This window comes from Mytilus trossulus, chromosome 8, assembly GCF_036588685.1.
Source record: "Mytilus trossulus isolate FHL-02 chromosome 8, PNRI_Mtr1.1.1.hap1, whole genome shotgun sequence".
NCBI lineage: Eukaryota > Metazoa > Mollusca > Bivalvia > Mytilida > Mytilidae > Mytilus > Mytilus trossulus.
Window position 1 is genome coordinate 48,069,605 of NC_086380.1, and position 26,231 is coordinate 48,095,835.

General features: G+C 32.3%; 1 protein-coding gene across 1 annotated transcript; it reads right to left on the reverse strand.

Moving 5' to 3' along the window:
- Positions 1 to 236: 236 nt before the first annotated feature.
- Positions 237 to 24,927, reverse strand: LOC134727727 (fibroblast growth factor receptor 2-like). The gene is made up of 9 exons (XM_063592111.1): positions 24,722 to 24,927; positions 22,859 to 22,985; positions 17,785 to 17,972; positions 16,055 to 16,190; positions 13,855 to 14,051; positions 13,214 to 13,377; positions 9,371 to 9,483; positions 3,428 to 3,538; positions 237 to 466 (listed from the first exon to the last, which is right to left on the reverse strand). The coding sequence occupies exons 1-9, from the start codon at positions 24,824 to 24,826 to the stop codon at positions 237 to 239; spliced, it is 1,371 nt and encodes a 456-aa protein (XP_063448181.1). The 5' UTR covers positions 24,827 to 24,927.
- Positions 24,928 to 26,231: the final 1,304 nt, after the last annotated feature.

The window sequence follows — 26,231 nt, forward strand, 5'->3', positions numbered from 1 at the left end:
TTATTAAAATTTTAAAAACATTAAACCACAGAGTGAATATTTGAGGACACAGCTGCCGCTGACGTGGACGGAATGTAGGATTGCTATGTCTCACTTTTTCAACTAAAGTCGAAGGCTAGACAAAAAGCACAATATCATGAAGCTATGAAGATTCTCTTTATGTTCTAATAACATAATAATAACTCTCATCTTTTTAATCAAAGAATAAATTAGCATTAAAGGTCTATAAACTAAAATTATTCACAAAAAAGTTTAAATCTAAATCTAACCTTTCTATATGCCAGGTATTCCATTCCTCTGGCTATCTGGTAGGCATATGATATCAAGTCTTTTTCTGTTAATGGTTTGAATGAGCCTTTTTCTAAATCTTGCTTTTTGTATCCTGCAGAATTATGTGGTCTTCTTGATCTCAAGTAGTCTCGCATGTTACCATGTGGAGCAAGTTCAACCAATACATATAATGGCCCTGAAATTATACAATTTTCTGACAATTTCTTATACTGTTTCTTCATAGTTTTCAAGAGAACATGGTTAACCTAAGATTGACAATTGTGAATACAAATGTACACATATATGTCTACTTTTTATCATGTCTTTATTATCATCAGATTACATATTTGATATCCTTGTATAAATAACTTTAAAGTCATGAAACCTCAAATTAAAAAAAACATGCAAATGTTTTTTTATAACAAAATGGATAGTTTTCATTATTAAACCTATGTACATATATTTTTTTCTGAAGAAAATTCTTTAATTTGTCCACATTTAGAAAAAGTTTACATTTTTTAATTGATTGCTTCCAGAAAGCAATTTGCCAACGTATTTTCCACATGCAAAGTGACCTTAGCGTGAACCATTGTGTAAAAATCCTGTGATGGCAATATGCATGATTCTGTCACTGAAATAAACTATTATTTGATTGTACATGTAAAACATGTGCTCAATATCCATGCTTTTTTGTTGATTGTTTACTATAAGGTGACAAGGTAAAATTCAGAATCAAAACATGACATTTAATGAGCTGCCATATTTGTTAAATCATAACAGACAGAAAGAAAAAAAATTGACAATTATATGATATATTTCCATAAAAAATGTGCACAGAGGACTAAGTTTATGATATATACATGCATTGGTTCAAGAATTGGATAAACTTTATTTTTCACCAGTCACTCGTTTCATGTGACTTTAAAAAAACCATATTAATCAATCTACTAATTTCTGTTCTTCTGATGTTGCAAAAATACAAAGTTTCTATTACTGTTAGCTGCTATATGAAGGACCAACTTTTCCATTGTAATATATATGTAGTACTTGAAGGTGTGATGGGGATGCTGAAGTGGGATGGTCAAACTGAAGTTTGATGGCCACACTGAAGTGGGATGGTATGCGCTGAAGTATGAAGGTCCTTTCGCTGAAGTGCAATGGTTTGGCTTGACGTTTGAGTATTGTGACGTTTTCTAATACTACGTTACATCAAATACAATAGAATAATAAATAAAACAGGGATTCTAAGCAGGAGAATAAGATTGTGTTGATAAAAGTTTCATGCAAGTAGATAAAAAATGCATGCGATCAAGTAAAGGATAATTAAAGTAACTAACGATTCTAGTCTCGAACAGTGTTCTGCAATGCAGGTGGATATTTAACCCCGCCACATTATTTATGTTTGTGCCTGTCCCAAGTCAGGAGCCTGTAATTCAGTGGTTGTCGTTTGTTTAAGTGTTACATATTTGTTTTTCGTTCATTTTTTTAAATAAATAAGGCCGTTAGTTTTCTCCTTTGAATTGTTTTACATTGTCTTATCGGGGCCTTTTATAGCTGACTATATGCGATATGAGCTTTGCTCATTGCATGTTGAAGGCCGTACGGTGACCTATAATTGTTAATGTTTGTGTCATTTTGGTCTTTTGTGGATAGTGGATAGTTCTCACATTGGCAATCATACCACATCTTTTTTTTTAAACTACCTTGACCAAAAACTTAAACCTGAACGTACGAAAGGAAGGAACGAACGAACGGACAGACAGACGGAAGGACAGACGGACACATAGACCAGAAAACATCATGCCCCTCTACTATCGTAGGTGGGGCATAAAAATATGGTAGCCTAGGTGTACTGAATATAGTAAAGTGCTTTTTTTACAGATTTAGTGAAATATTTGTGATAGACTACAGATTTGATGTACAAAGCTCTTCACATTTTACATACATCAATTAGGCCGTTTAACCAGAGCCATGAATACAAGATATGCTGCACTTTTTTATGTGATAATCTACATTTCTCTATATTCAGAGTTCACAAATGGTTTATTAAATTTGATTAAAAACAGAAACACAAATATCAGTAATAATAAAGCTGTCAGATAGAAAGTCAGCATGCCACTTAGAAATAAAATGTAAACTGCTTTAAAATGCTTATTATAGCCGTAGAATGCCAAAATGACATTTTAAAAGAATTTCTGTAAACTAAAGATGTAAATCCTTTACTTTGATTGAGTTTGACAAATTGAAGCCAGCAAATCATTCAGGAAAGTTGCTAAAGTACAGAATCTAGATTTCAGGAATCCATTTCTTAGGCCCAAGAACACAGTTATTTCGTAGTGCATTTCTTTTAGACAATGAATTCAAATTGAAAAAAATTGCACCAGCTCATTCTCAAAAAGATTTTTACAGTGAAGTGTACAACCAGTGAGACAAATAATATCAAAATTAATTAGAAATTTCTACCAGCTCTAAATCAAAATATTGACAATTCTGTGTTAAGGGGGTGGAATAAGTGGAGAAATTTGATTGGTTAAGTTCCAGTGATGGTTATTTTCTTGTATGCAATCAAATGTTATGTTAAATTTTTTCTATAGTACTGGACAGGATAAAACTTTACTCATGCCAAGTATATCTTTATTTGTAACAAAGATAAATTCTGCACATTTTTTCTAAAAGTGCAAATTTAACAAATACTATGGTCGAGTTGTTGTCGCTTTGACACATTCCCCATTTCCTTTTTCAATTTTAATAGGGAAAAATCAATGGTGGTATTACACCTAGAGCAAATCTGACATGTGTGGGTAATCTTCTTTCTATGAAACTACTGAGACACATTTAACCATACTTGACCATAATAATTAATATGTTTTTTCTTTAAAAAATGTATCAGATGACCCCACCTTCCAACCCTCATGGCCCACATGAATAAAAATGGAACATAGGGGTAAAATGCAGATTTTTGTATATATCTCTGAAACTAACCCATTTGGAGCAAATCCGACAGGGGGCAGTTGATGGTTTTCTCAGAGCATGGGTCCTGTGTAATTTCGAGGAGAAGATTTTTTAAAAAGTTAACGGACATTGAATATGGACGACAGACAACAAGTGCTGCCCATTGGACCAAGATCTTGTTTAACCCTTAAAGTACACCACTTACCATTTTGTGTACAACATCCCAGGAAATTAATGATATTTTCATGGCATCCTATTAATTTCATCACTTCCATTTCTTGCATTAAATCTGTCAATTCTCTATCGGTTGCATCCTCTAAAATATTTAAATAATATTGACAATTATTAATGGATAAAACCATTGGTCACATTCAAAGAATACTGTGGATTCATTCATTTTCATGGATTGCTTAAAACTTGCATAATCGTGGATATTTGATTTTGTAATTTTTCCAATCTCTGTATTCAAAGCCTATTCAAAATATGTTATTCAATGAACATTTGAATTCAATGTTCACCTGTACCCACGAAAATTGGTATCAAACTAATGTTAATGAATCAAAAGTAATTTGTCCCAACCCAGGACAAAGAGGGGTTCCATTTACTATATGTCCCCATTCAAAAACATTGATCAGGAACCCTCCCCTTGCAGTGGCGTAGCTTGCATGTATGCTCAGATGCTCAAGCATCCACATCATTTTGACAAAACAAAATTAAAAAAAACAGCAGTTTAACTCGGAAGTATCAAAATGTAACAAGGCTGAGGATATGAGGATAACGTCCAGTCATTTTCGAAGCAGTATGCCTGGTCTTTCATTTAGGATAATTTAGTTTGATAGTTGAATCGCAGAATAGTGTTTCAAGTTAACTTTTGTTCGTATAAATAGTCTATGTCATCAGCTAAGGCAAGCGGAGAGGACTGATATGCAGACCCGTGGACATGTTTCATCTGAAATTGAACCTAGTGGAGGGATGGCTTCTCATTTGACTAGTAGTAACTAACAACTAAAACACCATATCCTGATATCGTTTCTTGCGACATTGTAAACGACGTGATAAAACAAATCAATTTGTAATAGATCGTGATAAGTCCTAGGCTTATGAATTCCCGTTTCTATTTAGGTTATAATACTAATTTTATTTTAATTCAGTAAAGAACAAAGATCCAATATTCCTCGCCATGCACATTACATGTCATATTTTATCTATCAAAGGCCAAGGAACAAGGGAATAACTAAAAAAAACTTTTATTTCTTTTTCTTTTTTATTTCTAATATCTAAAAAGAAATAAAAGCTTCACAGCAAATGAAATGGGATTTCCATTACAATTTATATTTCAAAGGGACATTACTAGTTAAAAATATTTGATTACGAATTATTTTCAAAATTGTCAAAGACATTGCGCTTATGATATGAGTTTCACTTAATCTGACAAGAATTGTACACATGAGAGTGCTAACAAGACCGGACGATCGGACGCCCGGTATTTTTATGTCTCCTGCATGCGTTTAGCTCAGTAATAAAAAATCCAAGGTTGTAGACTCAAATTCCTGGAAAGAGAAGTCACTTCAGTTCCTATACTCAGAAGTTCCTAAATTATACAGAAGTGCCGCTGTAATGGAGTACGTTTAAAAGGTTTTTGATATGTCAAATAGAAGATTGGGGGGGAAACTTTACATCAAATATTTATGAATTGAATAATGGTAGTTTCAAGGAAACAATAAAATTTGGTTAAAAATATAAATATATGAATTGGTGGGTATTTTGAATTTAAACAAAAATCTAACTAGTGTCGGCTTCTGGGGGAGTACATGTGCTTAAATAAAAAATATTTTCTGCACAAAAAGGTCCAAAACATTTTTCAGCTCGCTCGACTCGGCAAAACATCCACATCATTTGAACCCTGGCTACGTCACTGCCTTGGATCCCCAATAGAACAAGCAGAGCTTGCATTGCTCACAAGTTTGTTTTTTTGCTTAAATCTTTCATCAATGACTGTTTTTGCTTTTCAATTTATATTTAATAATAAGAGGCTTACAAATGCCATTACAATGTTCATTGTATCTGTCATATTTTCATTAAAAGCAAATAAATGCATTTTACCCATAGTGTCTTTGTTTCTTGAAGTACAAGGAAATATAATACAAATTTATACTAAATTCATTTGCGAAGATTTATAAAGTTAAAAAAACTAGAGGCTCTAAAGAGCCTGTGTCGCTCACCTTGGTCTATGTGAATATTAAACAATGGACACAGATGGATTCATGACAAAATTGTGTTTTGGTGATGGTGATGTGTTTGTAGATCTTACTTTACTAAACATTATTGCTGCTTACAATTATCTCTATCTATAACAGTACTTTCTGTGGAAAATGTTATTGAAAATCTTCAAATTTTAAGAAAATTGTTAAAAATTGACTATGAAGGGCAATAACTCCTTAGGGGGTCAATTGACTATTTTGGTCATAAGTGACTTATTTTTAGTTCTTACTTTGCTGTACATTATTGCTGTTTACAGTTTATCTCTATCTATAATAATATTCAAGATAACAAAAAAAACAGGAAAATTTCCTCAAAATTACCAATTCAGGGGCAGCAACCTAACAACCTATTATCCGATTCATCTGAAAATTCCAGGGCAGATAGATCTTGACCTGATCAACAATTTTACTTCCTGTCAGATTTGCTCTTAATGCTTTGGTTTTTGAGTTATAAGCCAATAACTGCATTTTACCCCCATGTTCTATTTTTTACCATGGCGGCCATCTTGGTTTTTGGCCGAGTTACCTGACACATATTTTTAACTAGGTACCCCAATTATGGCTAAGTTTGGTTAAATTTGGCCCAGTAGTTTCAGAGGAGAAGATTTTTCTAAAAGATTACTAAGATTTACGAAAAAATGGTTAAAAATTGACTATAAAGGGCAATAACTCCTAAAGTGGTCAACTGACCATTTTGGTCATGTTGACTTATTTGTAGATCTTACTTTGCTGAACATTATTGCTGTTTACAGTTTATCCCTATCTATAATAATATTCAAAATAATAACCAAAAACAGCAAAATTTCCTTAAAATTATCAATTCAGGGGCAGCAACCCAACAACGGGTTGTTCGATTCATCTGACAATTTCAGGGCAGATAGATCTTGACCTGTAAACATTTTTACCCCATGTCAGATTTGCTCTAAATGCTTTGGTCTTTGAGTTATAAGCCAAAAACTGCATTTTACCCCTATGATCTATTTTTAGCCATGGCGGCCATCTTGGTTGGTTGGCCGGGTCACGCCACACATTTTTTAAACTAGATACCCCAATGATGATTGTGGTCAAGTTTGGATTAATTTGTCCCAGTAGTTTCAGAGGAGAAGATTTTTGTAAAATATAACTAAGATTTACGAAAAATGGTTAAAAATGGACTAAAAAGGGCAATAACTCCTAAAGGGGTCAACTGACCATTTCGGTCAAGTAGACTTATTTGTAAATCTTACTTTGCTGAACATTATTGCTGTTTATAGTTTATCTCTATCTATAATAATATTCAAGATAATAACCAAAAACAGCAAAATTTCCTTAAAATTATCAATTCAGGGGCAGCAACCCAACAACAGGTTGTCCGATTCATCTGAAAATTTCAGGGCAGATAGATCTTGACCTGTAAACATTTTTACCCCATGTCAGATTTGCTCTAAATGCTTTGGTTTTTGAGTTATAAGCCAAAAACTGCATTTTACCCCTATGTTCTATTTTTAGCCATGGCGGCCATCTTGGTTGGTTGGCCGGGTCACGCCACACATTTTTTAAACTAGATACCCCAATGATGATTGTGGCCAAGTTTGGTTTAATTTGGCCCAGTAGTTTCAGAGGAGAAGATTTTTGTAAAAGTTAACAACGACAGACGCCGGACGCAAAGTGATGGGAAAAGCTCACTTGGCCCTTCGGGCCAGGTGAGCTAAAAATAAAACAACTTGTGTAATTGTCCTTATTGACAATTTTGGTCATAAAAAACATTTTTGAAGATGTGACTTTGCTGAACATTTTTTGCTGTTTACAGTTTATCTTTATCTTTAATTAATTTCATACAAAAACTGAAAAAATTCCTTAAAATAACCAATTTAGTGGCAGGAACCCAACAATGGCAGCCATGTTTGTCGATGGATCAAAACTTCGGATACAATTTATAAGCAAGATACCAGATAATTAAGGAAATTTTTTTTTTGTTAAAGTTTGAAATCTTTGGCCCAGTAGTTTCAGAGAAGGTTTTTTGAAATAGTTAACAACAGATGATGATGGACGCCAAGTCATTAGTGATAACATAAGCTCAAATGGTTATAGCTAACAAGAATGTGTCCCCAGTACATGAATAGCCCATCCACACTATCATTTTCTATGTTCAGTGGACCTTGAAAATGGGGGAAAATTTCTAGTTTGGCATAAAAATTACAAAGATTATAAAATAGAAAACATGAGCCCTAAGTTTCAAGTTGATTGGACTTCAACTTTATCAAAAACTACCTCTACCAAAAACTTTAACCAATCCTTTAACCTGAAGCGGGACAGACAGACGGAAGGACAAACGGACGGAAGAACGAACCAATGGATGGACAGACAAAAGAACAAATGAATGGACGCCCAGAACAGAAAACATAATGCACCAAAATGGGGCATAATAAATGGGTTTTAATCGATCCTACAAACTATCCATGTTTATGTAATAAGGAGTACTGTCTTTTGGTATGTATAACGAACACATTTACATTTATACCCTGTGTGTTATACATGACTACAAATATTTTCTTAGTTTTTTTTCAGGTCCAAAATTGGACCAAGAAATTTCCAATTGAAGTGAAAAGTAAAGATTTTTTTTGCTCAAACCTTGATTGTTTTTTATGTGTTATAATATTAATATTCTTGATTTGTCATGTTTTATTCAAATAAAATACATTTTATATCTTTGTTGTTACGTTTTTCGTGTAAATTAGTCAATATGTTTTGCAATCCAGAAATTTGCCAATTGTCTTAATATTGAAGACACAATAAAGCTTTTGTTATTGGTTAAATCAGCCTAGAGTTGTGTTCCTTGTTGTCATAACTTATTGTTTTGTATGTGTTCATCATAAAGAGTTGAAGAAAAGTGTATGAAAATTTAATAAACAACACTCAATTTGAAAAGATAAACCATATAATATATCAGGTGATCACAAGCCATGTGGCTCAGTCATGTGACATAATATTGTAAAGTGATGATTTATTCTATGAGAAGTTTATTTTTATAAATACGTTTTTACTTTGTAACTTTTCAACTTTTAAACAACTGTTTAAAACCTTTCAAGAAATTATGATTGAAAACATGATTATCACATAATTGTAACCTGAACAAATTTAATTAGGAACAAGGTCAACCTGTCACCGATTTGTTTTGACATTCATTAGACCTGCATGGGGTTGAAGTCATAAAACTTTGCTCAGTGCTCGGAGCACAAAAATCTTGCTCAAAACATAAAATCCAGCATTTTGATTGGTTTTTATTTGTATAAGTACAAAAAACTGACTCAAATATTTATTACTTCAAAGCCTGTTGATTGAGGTGGGATAATCCAGATTAACAGCTAGAATCATCAAACAAAAAATAAAAGTATTGAGATTTTAACAATTCATTACAGCACTAATGACATTAATTGATTTGTAATTATTTTATTGTTTGAATCAGAACATTAATTGGATATTTAATCTTGTCCTTTATACTCAAACAATTCATCCTTTTAACTGTGATTTTCCAAAAATTATCAAAGTTCAAAGCCCATAATTATAGCAAAAATGAGCCTAGCGGAACAAAACTGAAACTTAACAATTCCTAGTTGTGGAATTAGGGAATGACAGAATGATGGAATGACGGAATGACAGAATTACAGAATGACCGAATTACGGACATGGGTAAAACTATATGGCACCGACATCTTTGTTGCGGGCCATATTCGTTGCAGGGCCATAACAATGCAAATTTTTCAATAAAGATAAAAAAGATGGAAAAAATTCAATTCTTATTTCCCAAAATTTTATGCTTGTCTAATAAAAAAAGAAAACCTAAGCATAAATCCAGTTTTCATTAATACTATTTGATATTTGATCTAAAATATATAAGTAAATTTTACCCTTCAACATCTTGACTGCTATGGCAGTTGTTGGAGCTTTATTTAAACCAACAGCTTCTGCTTTAAAAACTTTACCAAATGCTCCTTCCCCAAGAGGTTCACCAAGTGATAACCTATAACAATAAATAAATTATTTCATCTCATATTCATTTAGATATTGAGATACTGATTGATGTAACCATATATATATAACTAAATAAAATTCTAATAGTTGTACACATTTTCTTAGATATAAGAAGATGTGGTATGAGTGCCAATGAGACAACTCTCCATCCAAATGACAATTTATAAAAGTAAACCATTATATGTCAATGTACGGCCTTAACACAGAGCCTTGGCTCACACTGAACAACAAGCTATAAAGGGCCCCAAAATTACTAGAGTAAAACCATTCAAACGGGAAAACCAACATTCTAATTTATATAAAACTAGAGGCTCTAAAGAGCCTGTGTCGCTCACTTTTGTCTATGTGAATATTCAAGGACATGACAAAATTGTGTTTTGGTGATAACTAAGATTTATGAAAAATGGTTAAATATTGACTATAAAGGGCAATAACTCCTAAAGGGGTCAACTGACCATTTCGGTTATGTTGACTTATTTGTAAATCTTACTTTGCTGAACATTATTGCTGTTTAGTTTATCTCTATCTATTATAATCATGATAATATTCAAGATAATAACCAAAAACAGCAAAATTCAAGGGTAGCAACCCAACAAAAGGTTGTCCGATTCATCTAAAATTTTTAGGGCAGATAGATCTTGACCTGATCAACAATTTCACTCTATGTCAGATTTGTTCTAAATGCTTTGGTTTTTGAGTTATAAACCAAAAGCTGCATTTTACCCCTATGTTCTATATTTAGCCCTGGCGGCCATCTTGGTTGGTTGGCCGGGTCACTTGACACAATTTTTAAACTAGATACCCTAATAATGTTTTGGCCATGTTTGGTTAAATTTTTATAAAAGTTAACGACGATGGATGATGGACGCCAAGTGATGAGAAAAGCTCACTTGGACCTTCGGGCCAGGTGAGCTAAAAACAAGAAACGAGAAACACATATAAATTATATAAACAAACTACAACTATACTGTACATCAGATTCCTGACTGTGATGGATTAAATGTTTTAATGGGTTAAACCATTTATTACTTATGATTTACAATTTTCAGGGCTTTTGAACAATTTTGTACCGAGACACATGTTTTTTTTTATCTAGGTAATGTGAGAATGTTATATTTGCTCTTTTAAAAAATTACCAGAAAATCAAGTTTCTCACATTGTATTGCATGATCAGGCCTCTACAATAACATTTTTTTTAACTTGTCCAGGAGGACTTTGCATTATAAGTTGATTCAAGGAACAAAAGAAATTTAAAACAATAGAACAGAAGTTAGTTTTATATCTTTTGAAATATTTTTCAAAAATTATGAGTCAAGAAAAACTGAAACTAGTCATGTCACAGAACTTAGGATCTACTTTTTAACAATGCCAAGTCAAATCAGACTTGCATATGAGGCACCGTCTGATAGGCATGTCAATGTAAATTCATTGGATTTGTATCGTGTTTTTATTTTAAAGTCGAATTTTTTGTCAGCTTTTTCCAGTTTTATCCATTTCATACAGTAAGTACAGAGTGAGTCATGGATGATATTACGACACTCATTCCAATTTATAATTGACTGGGGAAGATAATTAGGTCCTTTACTGAGGAATGATTTTAACTCTCCGTCTTGAAATATGTTAAGATCTCCTGTTATAACATGGGAAATTGGTCCATAAATGTATTTGGAATTACTGCAATTACATGAAGTAGGTGTATTTTCACTGATATTAAAATCTTTACACAATTGGCTATAATTAAACACAAATTTCCGGGTAGATTTCTTGTAAATATAACAAATAAGAGGGAGCTCAGTATTATCAAAATATCCAGGAATTTGTTCTTTAACAGAATGGTTGTTAAAAATACCAGCAATATTTACAAAATCAAAACCTTTATTGACATACTTTATTTTAATAAAATGTTTTTTATGATCTTCAGGACGATCAATTTTAGGAAACAGTTTAGAATAACAATATGCCATTATAATTTGAACAATTTCGTACTTAGGACTGCTATATGAAATTGTGTTGCAATCCTCTAAAATTTTATTTAACTTATTACAAAAACGTAATCGGTAATGAACAGAGCTTTGTTAACAGATAATGTCTGCCGTTGTTTTTTGAAATAGAAATTAGGTCCGAAATACTGGTGTGATTGGTCCGAAATTTTCTTTGATTGTGATTTTTTCTACGACCATGAGAATGTTTTTTTTCGAACAGTTTTAGAAACAATATCCAAAATGTTAACAGTATCGGTTCTTGATATTTTTTAATCTAATTTAATTCAATTATTTTCTGTGATTGTACAAACTTTGAATGAGATTCACCAGGCTGCTTATTTACTTCTTCCAAAGGTTGAACTGCTAAATATTTGATAGGATGACTGTGCTTCTTAAGGTGTTGATAAATGATACTTTTGAATTTATTGGGTTATTTTCTTGAGTGCGTTTAGATAAATATCGACCAGTTTAACCTACGTACTGAATACCGCATCCTGGTTTGTTTCATGTGAGTAAATAAATAAGACTGTTTTTTTTTCAAGTTATATCAGTTTCAAATTTTAAAGAAAATGCGCAACCGTTAAGTGTGGACCTTACCGTATTGTTGGTGGAAAGACGGGGACATGTTACTCATTTTTTGGTATGACACTTATCGATAGAAGGGCAACCACGATTTTTATTTTTAAAAATGTTAGCGATGGTAAAATTTTAGATAGGCGATTTTGAAGATTGAGACGTGTAGATACCCTTTGAACAAGTTAAGTATCTAATATTTTTCCATTTCTAAGCTTCCTATTTGTTTTTTGTTTGTGAATTATATTAGAAAGGAGCAAAGACTGGTGTCCAGGATATGAACCAGCATACAATGAATTAAGTTATGAAAAAATGATAAATCTGTTCGGCTAAAAACGCTATCTGTATTAATTACCCAACAAGAATGTGTCCTCAGTACACGAATGCCCCACTCGCACTATCATTTTCTATGTTCAGTGGACCGTGAAATTCGGGTAAAATCTCTAATTTGGCATTAAAATTAGAATGATCATATCATAGGGAACATGTGTACCAAGTTTGAAGTCAATTGGACTTCAACATCTTTAAAAACTACCTTGACCAAAAACTTTAACCTGAAGCGGGACAGACGGATGAACAGACAGACAGACGAATGGACGGACGAACGGACGCACAGACCAGAAAACATAATGCCCCTCTACTATCGTAGGTGGGACATAAAAAAGATAGGGTATATCAGGGTAGCGACTGACGTCTGACTAAATATTCTCGCTCTGACACACACTCCATAATCTAGTATATTATAAGAGCATATAAACCTGTTAAATTAAACTAATATTGATATAGCTTTTACTTGTCTGACCTTTTTATCCTGTAGTACAAGACAATCAGACAAGTGTTATTGTTGAGCCCTAATGATTCCAGTATATATATGAGAAAATGTTAAACCTTGGAAAAAAAGAGTTTTTGGAAAAACTTCTTGTTATATTTCATACTACAGTGGTTACAATATCTATTGAAATCATCTGAAAATTGATACGTTACCAATCAAATATCAGGTCATTATACAGCTTTTAACCAAAGAAACAATCTGGATGTCAGAAACAGTGAGCAATGCTATTTGTGGGTCGACAGATATAAGTTAAAATGTTGTCATGAGTCAATATATATGTCTTTACAGTATGATAACTTTCATGGAATGGTCAATGTTATGCTTTAACTTACTGTTCCCGTCTAAATTCCCAGTGTTTGTCCAGAGGGAGATCATACTCTGACATCATGGTCAAATCAGATGACAAGCGTCTTCTTGGACCAGGTTCAATTCTGATTGTGGGTAAAACAAATGGTTGTGTACCATCATAAGATTTGTATGGATGGTAATTTTCATTCTGGAATTGATGCAAAACATTCTGATATGAAATTAAAATGTATACCTGTTTCAAATTTGTGTGCAGATTCATGTCATTTTTTTTAATTATCATGATTTTGTAATAGAAATAAACATCATAAAAGTTTGAAGAGCACACAGACTATCGCTAATAATAAATGAAGCAAGTCCAGATGCAAAGCTGTTATAAATATTCAAATCTAAAATTGACAAAAACTTCCTTAAAACTAAATTAGATTCTGTCTAGATTGAATATCTTTATTTTCATAATCTAAACATTACTGATGAACATTTAATGAATCTCAATAATCTTCCTTTCCTAAGACTTTATACTTTGTAACTTTTACACCATATAAAGACAACTTCCTCATAAAACTTCATTTCCTAATTATAACCGAATAAGTCAAACATATTCTTTTTTTGTGCACTTGTATTTGAAATTATCAGTAATAAAATATGTTTGAATATTGAAACTAGCCTGTGTCATGACAATTACTCTCTTGACATTTCTATATTTGCTGGACTGTACCCTCTTGTAATGTCTATAACATTTAAATATCAGGAGTAACAGGAAGAGAACAACTACTGATGCGACACCACCGATAATGTAGATTACTATTTGCTCTTTATCGTTTGTTCCTCCTGAACTAATGTCTACTGCTTCTGCTTGTTCATCTGCAATTAAAGTATTTGTAATTAAAAAGTTTTCAAAAGATGAAATAATATGTTTGAAAGGAAATGGTAAATATGTGTCAGCTCAATAGCTGGCTTATCTACAATATTTATAACCAATTCAATCCTTTTTTCCTCCTCATCAAACTTTTAATTGTTAAAAGTCTTTATTTTAGGAATGATTGTAATATTTTTTTCTGTTTATGAAGGAATAATATCATTAAAAAAAATGTGGTGCACACTGAATAACCCACTACATAAGTTACTCTAAAGTGTGTATCACATTCAACATTTTTAACGATGAACGCCATGATTTTTGTTGGTGTTAAAACTGCTTATTCTCCTTTTTTATAAGTGTTCTATACTTTAAGCACCTGCATAGCCATTTTTACTTGATAGAAATATAAGATAAGGGGGTTTCAAATATTTATTTATTACATATATAAAGTTAAGATAAAGTGATCAGCCATCATATATTATAATTGGTAAAAAGTATCTCTGCTTAAGCTACATAATGTCAACTTTGGTAACACTATTGAGCAGTGGCTTTCTGGTAGGTAGCTGTCTCAATATGTTTGGTAAAGTCATTAGGGTCACCATAGTCAGCTTGGCAAGAAGTGTAGTAACTTTACTAGTAAGCATGATCTTGACCCAATGGCACTGGACTTGTACAATTTAAAATCAGATCTCCAGGCAGAGAAAATTTGGCTAGATAATTGGTTGTTTTTAATTTGCTGCTAGGGTATTTGGTAACTATAACTGTTCAATGTTTTCAACAGCATCAAATTAAAGTCTTTTTTTTTACATCTTAATCCATTGTCAGTATTTCACTTTTAATCATCCAGACGTGTGTCTTAAACTAGCTAGTTGATGACCAGGTAATTGCCAATAATTTGTTATTGCTGTATATATAGTCTAATAATAAACACCTTCATTGATTACTCAAAGCTATTAACCTTACGACACAAAAACAAGAAAAAGAAATGGTGATCGACCTTCTGTTTTTACAGACTTTTCCAATATCAATTTCGAGTTTCTCAAGAGTTTTACCCTGTCAGTTTTAATTCTGTAAACAAAAATGTTTACTGAAACTTTTTCGATGTTGACATTTTCAAAAGTTGTAGATTTCAAATTTTAATGGGAAGGATGGAAGAGGGTCTGAAAAACAAGAGATTTCGACTCCCATCGGAAGAATCACATGTATGACATACAAAATTTAATTATTACACAATACAAACTAGACTAAGTGAAATCCCTGGCCACACTTCACTCTGAAACTGTTTTATAGCAAAGTCAATGTTGGATTTCTTTGACAGACACAAATGATGCCCCTGCAGATGCAAAGTCTTATTTAAAAATAACTGTCTAACACTTTACCTAAAATATGACAAAGGTAAATTATATTATCACCCAAAAGAGCAAATATAAATAAGAATCAAAATCCTGACCCCATGCACAAAAAATGGAAAAACCACCAACTAAGTGAAAACTTCCTAGCATTTAACTGTAGGACAATTATCTGTATGCGAGCTCCCCTTATGCAAGTAACTACTACAAAAAATGATTAAGAGCAAATATTAAACAAAATCAAAACCCTGACCACATGCACACCTTCAATACATGTACAAAGACTACAAACAGACATCAGAGTGAAAACTTCCTAGAATTCAAACTGTAGGAGGAGTTAAGTGGAATAACTGTACACCCATAATGGGACGGACATACAGAGAGACACTGACAGGGGTAAAATAATATGACGTTTCAGTTGTGGCGGCATTAAAAGAATTAAATTTTTTAGAAAAAACTGTACATTAATTTCCAATTTTCATGATGCCAAACCTCCTATTTTTATGACAGTCTATAAAAAATTTATTGATAATGATGTAATCGAAAATTGATAATTAATTCTCCAAACGATTAAATCATTTTTATGTGAATATTTTGCTCTAAGACGCATTATTTCTTGGTGAAAAACAAACATTTCTCATTCTTATCTAAGCCTTTACCTAAAACTGTTAGCCAGGCAGTCTGGTAATATCTACCAAGTGGATTAGAAATCAAGCAACCATACCATCCAGCATTATCTTTTGTTACATTCTTTATTGTCAGTATTTCTGGGTGACTTAAATTCACCATGGATTGCTAAAATATCAAATAAAACAGCATTAGAGGATGAGTATATAAAACATTGAAAACCAAATTTTCAAAAAAGTGAACTAAGACAATAAATTATCAAAAAAGTGAAAAAAGAAGAAAATATTTCAATAAACTAGACAATTAGAATCACATTATTTTCTTAATTCACTTGAGATTTGTCATGCAGTCAGTTTTTTAAATATACACATGTATATATACTATTGTATAACACTTTTTAACAGCAAGATAAACTTATCAACAGACAATAAGAAATTAAATTTAAAGAAACATTCACATCAAGATCATTCAGACACACAATATCTGTAAACATTTCATGACTCAGTGAGACATTTTTCAAGCGACATACATTTTGGTGTGAAAATCCCAATGCAACCTTCTACTTGAGGTATTAATAAGTTAAAGTTATGAAATAACTGTTTCACAAATGATATCGGATATGTTCCTTATGTTGTTACTACAATCCCCTTCCCTTTCATGAATGTGACCTACTAAATTAGACTATTTACTGGACTTGTCATTACATAAGCAACATGACGGGTGCCACATGTGGAGCAGAATCTGCTTACCATTCTGGAGCACCTGAGATGACCCCCAATTTTTTATGGGATTCGTGTTGCTTATTCTTTATTTTTCTATGTTGTGTCATGTGTTCTTATTGTTTGTCTTTTTTATTTTTAGCCAGGTGTTGTCAGTTTATTTTAGTTGATTTATGAGTTTGACTGTTCCTCTGGTATCTTTCGTCCCTCTTTTTTTGAAGTCTAGATTGACTATATAGATATAAAAATTCTGGTCTTGGCCCGTAATTCCTAAACAGTTTGGACCATCACCACCAAAAAAAAATCTGAATCTTCCTTTTGTGGTTTTAATATAACTAAAAAGTGTGTGAAGATTTATGGAATAATCATAAATAGTTTCTGAGATACGGCACAACATGTAAAACTCCTCCTTTTTTTTTTTAATAAACATGATCACTCTAAAATAAGATAAAGAATCATCACAAAAAAGTAAACAGATCTTCAGATTAATATAACTTACCACTGAACCATGAAAATGAGGTCAAGGTCAGATGACTCCTGCCAGTTGGACATGTACACCTTACAGTCCTTCCATACACCAATATACAAGACCTATTGCTTATAGTATCTGAGATATGGACTTGACCACCAAAACTTAACCTTGTTCACTGATCAATGAAATGAGGTCGAGGTCAAGTGAAAACTGTCTGACAGGCATGATGACCTTGCAAGGTACGCACATACCAAATATAGTTATCCTATTACTTATAATAAGAGTGAATTTAACATTACAAAAAATCTGAACTTTTCTTTAAGTAGTCACTGAACCATGAAAATGAGGTCAAGGACATTGGACATGTGACTGACATGAGGCATCTATATACAAAGTATGAGGTATCCAGGTTTTCCATCTTATAAAATACAAAGCTTTTAAGAAGTTAGCTAATGCCACCGCCGCTGCTGCCGGATCACTATCACTATGTCTAGCTTTCTGTGAGAAAAGTCGCAGGCTCGCCAAAAATTGTCATAATGAAAAAATTTCTTTTAGTAGAAAATCATTTAACCTGTATGATGTTGACATATGGCTGGTTTTCATCGTCTCGATAGGAACCATTGACTGTGTATTGTTGTAACCATTGTGTATGGTGCTGTAGGTCATTTCTCAACACTTTACACTCAAACCTAGCATCACTCCCGGCTTGAACTGTCTGGTTATTTGGTCCCAAACCAATTGGTTTTGTCATTATTGTCACTTTTAATATATATGATTAATTAATTATTTACAGTTTTTGCCGTTTCCATGAATAAATACACTATTAAATAGATGTAAAAGAACGGAGAAAACTGAATTAGTGACAAGATTAAACTTAATTGATAATAAAGTATTTTATATATGTTTCTCACACAAAATTAATTTGGGAAATGATCTAACAATTTGAAATTGGTTAAAAAATTTATATAAAATTTCAATTGAAGATTTCTTGCTATTGTGTAATTGCGTTATACTGTGTTTATGCGCAATACTGTGCAAAAGAAGATTTCTTTCTATTGCGCAAACTGTGTAATTAGATTTTTCTTGTTTCTTGTTATTTGGCAATATTGTGCAAGATATAGATTTCTTGCTATTGTGCAATTGCAAATTTCTAGCTATTGAGCAATTACTTTTACATAAAGATATCAGAAATAAACAATGGAAATTTGAAAATGTTACTTAAGGTGGTACCTAACACTACAGGGAGATAACTCTGTAAAGTCAGCTAAACGTTTTAATTACGTTGTGTTGTAAAGGGAATATTAAGCTTCTCAATGATCAAAATTGTTGTTTCTCAAACTGCTATATAACCAGTGTTATTTTTCTGACAAAACGGTTGGTTCAAAAAAAATTTAAATTTTTATATTTTTGTTAAAAGGTCAATGTAAATACATTGGCAAAGTTTTATGAAAACTAAACAAGCCAAATTAATTTTAGTGAAAGTGTTGGGTACCACCTTAAGACAAAAAAAAAATTAAAAAAATTATAACACCATCTTCCAATTTTTAAAACGCCTTTGAGCAATTTCCTCTATACTCAATATCTGCCTATAGTTTGTGCAATGGTACCTTGCAGTACAATTTTAGAGAGATCCATACACTTAAACACAAGTTAATGTCTGGAAACTAGAAAAAATGCTTGTTTTGGTCTCTTTTTTGCCCCTTATTCTGTAACATTTGAGGCAAATACCGCAAACTAAATCCTAGCCTTCCCTTGTGATATGGAATCTTGAGGTACAATTTCAGAGAGATTTATACATTTAAACACAAGTTATTGTCTTTATTGTCTGATAATGGACATTATTCTAAGCTCCAAATTATACACAAGAAACAAAAAATAAAAATCGTACAAGACTACCAAAGGCTTGAAGCTCCTGACTTGTGACAGCCGCAAACATGAGGCCTTTTGTGTCTTAAGTTGATAAAGATGTGAAAACAATATTCTACTACAAAAAATATTTGTGGTCGTATAAAAAAATGGCTTATAACACATTTTAGCATCATCATTTATGTTTTCTTGTGTTTATTTTAGTTTCACAAGTGTTTATTTTCTGTAAAATTTTCTGCTAATATTCTTATGTCACCCTTTTATGACTTTTGGTAGCTCATTCATAAAAAAGCAACATATACGAAGTACTATCTGAACAGCCAAAATAATATACATGTATTCCTATTTTACCAAAGGTGTGTACTCAAAGGGTTTGAAGAATTTCATGATAGAATCAGAGATAATGTATGCATGATTTTCTATATTTCATGTGCAAAATTAAATCTTTAAAAATAATTGTCAACTAGAGACTCTGAAGAGTCTGTGTCACTCACCTGACACTACTAGGGTTTTTGAAAAAGATAAAAATCATAACAGATACTTAAAATAATGTACTTAAAATAATGTTTGAGGCTAAATTTGGTTAAATATTGTTATCTTTGCTTTCATTCCATTCAGTGGTTCTGTAAAAAAACTAGAGGCTCTAAAGAGCCTGTGTCGCTCACCTTGGTCTATGTGAATATTAAAGGAAGCAGATGGATTCATGACAAAATTGTGTTTTGGTGATGGTGATGTGTTTGTACATCTTACTTTACTGAACATTCTTGCTGATTAAAATTATCTCTATCTATAATGAACTTGGCCCATTAGTTTCAGTGGAAAATGTAAGTAAAAATTTACAAATTTTTATGAAAATTGTTAAAAATTGACTATAAAGAACAATAACTCCTAAGGGGGTCAATTGACCATTTCGGTCATGTTGACTTATTTGTAAATCTTACTTTGCTCAACATTATTGTTGTTTACAGTTTATCTCTATCAGTATCAATAATAATATTCAAGATAATGACCAAAAACAGCAAAATTTCCTTAAAACTAACAATTCAGGGTCAGCAACCCAACAACGGGTTGTCCGATTCATCTAAAATTTTCAGAGCAGATAAATGTTGACCTGATAAACAATTTTACCCCATGTCAGATTTGCTCTAAATGCTTTGAGTTTTGAGTTATAAGCCAAAAACTGCATTTTACCCCATGTTCTATTTTTAGCCATGGCGGCCATCTTGGTTGGATGGCCGGGTCACCAGACACATTTTTCAAACTACTAACCCAAAGATGATTGTGGTCAAGTTTGGATTAATTTGGCCAAGTAGTTTCAGAGGAGAAGATTTTTGTAAGATTACTAAGATTTACGAAAAATGGTTAAAAATTAACTATAAAGGTCAATAACTCCTAAAGGGGTCAACTGACCATTTCAGTCATGTTGACTTATTTGTAAATCTTACTTTGCTGAACATTATTGCTGTTTACTGTTTATCTCTATCTATAATAATATTCAAGATAATAACCAAAAACAGCAAAATTTCCTTAAAATTACTAATTCAGGGGCAGCAACCCAACAACGGGTTATCCGATTCATCTGAAAATTTCAGGGCAGATAGATCTTCACCTGTTTAACAATTCGATCCCTATCAGATTTGCTCTAAATGCTTTGGTTTTTGAGTTATAAGCCAAAAACTGCATTTTACCCCTATGTTCTATTTTTAGCCATGGTTGGCCGGGTCACCGGACACATTTTTTAAACTAGATACCCCAATGATGATTGTGGCCAAGTTTGGTTTAATATGGCCCAGTAGTTTCAGAGGAGAAGATTTTTGTAAAAGTTAACGACGACGACGGACGGACCTATATTAAACTATGTCCACACTGGTGGCCATCTTGGATGATGGATCAATTACAAAGTAACAGCACATTGTCAGCAGCTCATAAAGCTCATGTTTATCCTATTTTTTGTTTCATTCCATTCAACATGTTCAATGGTTCTCTAAAAGAAGATAATTAAATGTATTTCCTGTAGGGTTCTATGTGAAACTTAGTCCCCTGCTGGTGGCCATATTGGATGATAGATCTACTAAAAAGTAACAAAAATTGGTCAGCACCTCATAGGAACATTCTGGCTGTGTTTAATTTCATTCCATTCAGTGGTTCTTTAATAGAAGACATTTGTATGTTTTTCTCATAGGGACATAAATGTAAAACTAAGTCCCCCGTTGGCGGCCATCTTGGATAATGGATCGACTACAAAGTAACAAAATTCGGGCAGCACCTCATAAGGAACATTCATGCCATGTTTGGTTTCACTCCGTTCAGTAGTTCTCTAAAAGAAGTCATTTGTATGCATTTTCCATAGGGTCCTATGTTAAACTAAGTCCCAGGCTAGTGGCCATTTCGGATTATAAATCAGCTAAAAAATAACAACACTTGTTCAGTACCTTGGTCATGCTATGTTTGGTTTCATTTCATTCAGTGGTTATCTAACAGAAGACATTTGTATGTATATACAATAGGGTCTTATGTTAAACTAAGACCCCCACTGGCAACCATCTTTGATGATTGATAGGTAACAACACTTGGTCAGCACCTCATTAAGACCTTAAATTTCACTCTATGTTTGGTTTCTTTCCATTCAGTGTTTTTCTGAAAGAAGACATTTCTATGTGTTTCCCGTATGGTCCTATTTGAAAATAAGTCTCATGCTTGCAGCCGTCTTGGATGATGGATTGGCTACATAGTAACAACACAGTCATGTTCGGCATCTCATAAGAAACATTCATGCTATGTTTGGTTTCATTCCATTCAGTGGTTACCTAAAGGAAGATATTTGAATGTAATTCCCATAGGGTCCAATGTAAAACTAAGTCCCCCCACTGGCAGCCATCTTGGATGATGGATTAGCTACAAAGTAACAACATTTTTTCAACACTTCATAAAGAACATTCATGCAATGTTTGGTGTCATTCCATTCAGTGTTTCTCTAAAAGAAGACATTTGTATGTATTTCACAAAGAGTCCTATGTTAAACTAAGTCCCCCGCTGGATCCATCTTGGTTGATGGATCGACTACAAAGTAACAAAACTTGGTCAGCACCTCATTTTTAAAAGTAACATTCATGCTATTTTTGGTTCCAATACATTCAGTGGTTCTCTAAAAGATGACATTTGTACGTATCTCCCATAGGGTCATAATGTTGAATTAAGTCCCCTACTGGTTGCCATCTTGGATGATGGATCAGCTACAAAGTAACAATACTTGGTAAGCACCTCATAACAACAATCATGCTATTTTTGGTGTCATTGCATTCAATAGTTCCTTTTAAAGAAGACATTTGTATGTATTTCCAATAGGGTCCTTAGTTAAACTAAGGCCCCTGCTGGCAGCCACCTTGCATGATGGATAGGCTACAAAGCAACAACATTTGGTCGGCACTTCATAAAGAACATTCATGCTATGTTTGATGTCATCCCATTCATTGGTTCTCTAGACATGCTAGAGGAAAATCAAATGTAAAAAGTAATTGACGACTAAAATGGATGATAACGACGGACTCCAAGTGGTGGCCAGGTGAGCTAAAAAGAAACACTCTACAAATCAGCTTTTTTTTTTACTGTAAGTATTTATGGAATTTATTATTTAATTGACACCATCAACATCTGTATAGTTGTCAAAAGTAATCTAGATCAGTGATTCAAAAAAATATGATTACCTACTAGATTCCAGAAAATATTGCTACTTTATTTCTCAATAAAATGTATTCATACAATTTTCAAATTATACTTACATTGAAGAACTTCAATTTTAAAGGTAAAATTTAATATACCCTGTGTATTTTCTAATACACAGGTATATTGTCCTTCGTCCATTTTTTCCAAATTTAAAATAGAAAGTTTCCATTTTCTTATATGGTACTGAAAATATACATATTTTTTTTAAATCTGTAACATATATCAAGAATAAATATATTTTTTTTTTAGACATTTTGAAAACAAACAATGTTAATATAATGTATTAAATCAATTTTTAAGACGTTGTGAACAGCCATTGGCCTTCTCCGGTTTGTTTTTTTTTCTTCACAACTATACATGGCAGACATTTTTTTTCTTTTTCAATCTTTAAGATGTTATAGATATAATTCCTTGGAATGGTGTCACAATATCATGACGTAATTGGTCATAATACTTTTTTATACATTTCATACAATATGTACTTGGGTCAATGCTTTCACACACCAATAAAGGAGAAGGTCCGGTAAGGGCAGATTTTGGCCTCAACTTTCATGTTCATTTAACGAAAGATTTTGGACACTTTTTAAACAGTTAAGTGTCTATCTAATTGATTCAATAAGTTTATGTGAAAGATTTTAACTGATTTAGTCCTTAAAAATAAAAACAGATTCAAGCTTAGAGATGAAAAGCTATCAAATATGCAAAAAAACGTCACTTTTCAGATTGTTTTTGTCAAAAATGAAAGTGGCTGCAGTCGTGTTCATTCTCAACCTTTATATATGTCATGTTTTATCATCAAATACAACTTACATTTCAATATTATGAATTAACATGAAGGCGGCCACTTTCGTTTAAGATGGAAACCATCTAAAATTTAACTAAAATGCTAAAATTGTGAAGATTTCAGTAATTTAGCATGACTTAATGATGTTAGTACCCGATATATGTGCATTGTATTGTCAAAAACAGCCCATATTTGTGTAGCAGGAGCATTCTACTTTCCAATAAATAGATTCAAGATTTCTTCACAATTTTGTAAAACTGCTATATTTTAGGGCCAAAAATGGGTCTTACTGAACCTACTCCTTTACAAAAACTAAATTCTTAAATGTAACTACATTTATTACTAGAACAAAAATATGAGCAAAATAATGTGGGTCAAATACAAAATAACAGATCATTTATTGAAATCAACCTAGCTGTATCAATAATATTAAAAACTGATCATGTCATCATGTCACATTTTATCAAGTTGTATTGAACATTATTATCATACTTGACTTTTTATACTAATGTATGCAATGTATATGTTTGCATTTTGTTTGATTTCTCATGATGAGGGCCTCAGGGAAGATTAGTTATATAGCTAACTGTGTAACCTTCTTAAAATAAAGTATTGTTGTTGTTGTTGTTGGTCACATAAAAAGCAGATTCTGATGACACTTCTGGAACACAGGTCTGACATCATGACACAGCTTTTTGGTAGAGCTCATGTTGTGAAGTCTTTTTAAGTTTCAATATATGTAACATTTAGTAGTCTACTGTTTCTTCTAAGTTTTTGCCATGGCGCTGTTAGCTTGTCAATAGCATAGGAGGTTGAATGTCTCTTGGGTATCTTTTACCTCTCCATCAGAATAACCAAATAATAATGACTTCACAAATATTTATATGGGGATTTGACAACATTAATAATTTTAAACATCCAGCTGCACCACTTCAATCTACTTCAAATTTTTAATGTCATCATTTCATGAATAGCAATTTAAACTGTTTCTATTTACTAATTGAAAAAGTCATTGCCAAAGTTGAGTTCCACATGGTTTGAATGAAATTAGTTTTGCTTTGTGCATACTTATCATTTTGGTCTTACAATTCTTATCAATGTATTCATTTCAATCATTTTTTCTCGAGTTACTTACGTGTCCTCCCTTCATGCCAGGATCAATGTATTGCTTGTTTTTATACCACTTAATGGTAGGTTTTGGTTTTCCACAAGCAACACATTTAATTTCCACAGTAGACATTTCTGGTCTGGCAATCCACTCTCCATTGGTTTTATCTTTAAAAACTGGTGGACCTGTGCCAGACAGACAGACACGGCTTACACTCCTTCAATACAACAGATATAGTTGACATAAATTGCTTATATAGTTTAAGAAAAACATACCAAAACACAAAAATTTTCCACTGAGCAATGAACCGTGAAAATAAGGTCAAGGTCAGACTGACATGTACATCATAAGATATTTCTATACACCAAATATAGTTGACCTATTAAATGGTATTATAGTGTAGGAAAAAAGACAAAACTTAAAAACTTAATACACTTTGACAACTGACATGAAAATGAGGTATAGGTCAGATGACACAGGTCTATAGTTGACCTATTGCATAAAACATTAGAAAAAAGACCAAAACTCAAAAACTTAAATTTGACCACTGAACCATGAAAATGAGGTCAAGGTTAAGTGAAAACTGTCTCAAAGACATGAGGACCTTAAAGGGTACACATATATACCAGGGATGGGGTAATCGTAATCTGTAATCGTAATCGATTGTAATTGATTACATTTTTTCAAGTAATCGACAGTAATCTGTAATCGAAGACATTTTCGATTACATGTAATCGTAATTTAATCGATTACAGCAAAAATTTGGATGTACGTTATCATCGATTACTTTTCGATTACATTTCGATTACTTTAGTAAAATAGTTTGATGAAAAATAACCTATTTCAGAGGAAAATATGTATGTTATCACTTTGTAGTACAGATAAAATATTATGCATCAACAATACTTGAGAGTTAAGCAACTGTCTTATTTCTATCTATATTGTCTCAAGCTGCATTATGAGCAACCAGATCCCCTACCTAAATTTACTTTATATCTAGCTTTTGAAACAAATAGATGTATGTGCTTGTCAATAATTCAATAGCTTTAATATTAAAATAAGAAAATAGATTTGAAATAATAAAATAGATCTAAAATAAGAAATGTGTCCTTCTTTTGTTAAGTTCTGTAGTACATTTTTAAAAGTAGTAAGCTTATTTATGTATTAAATTTCCTGAAAACATCATTTTCAATCAGAGTTGAAATTAAAGCTTAGAATAGATAAACAGTTGATTTCTTAAATGTTATGATAAACATGTATATGTTACAGTAAATAGGTGAAATTAGGAATTACATGTAATTACTAAAATTTAGGAATTACATGTAATCCCCGATGTACTTAGTAAATACAAGTAATTCCTGAAACGGCCCAGTTATTACCAGTAATTACTAATTTTAAAATGAATTTTTACACCTATTTACTAACTGTTAAAACAATGTTGTAATATGGTAAACTGATCAAAAGTTATGGTAATTCTAGCTATAGAAGATCAGTGAGTACTCTTAAAAAGTGATCAGCCTAAAATGTACCTTTTTTG

Coding starts and splice junctions, on each gene's coding strand:
- LOC134727727 (XM_063592111.1), bottom strand. CDS start 24,826: ATGTCTACTGTGGAAATTAAATGTGTTGCTTGTGGAAAACCAAAACCT. Junction 13,378..13,854: donor GAGTAATTGTCATGACACAG/GCTAGTTTCAAT, acceptor CATCAATTCCAG/AATGAAAATTACCATCCATA. Junction 467..3,427: donor GGGATGTTGTACACAAAATG/GTAAGTGGTGTA, acceptor GTATAATTTCAG/GGCCATTATATGTATTGGTT.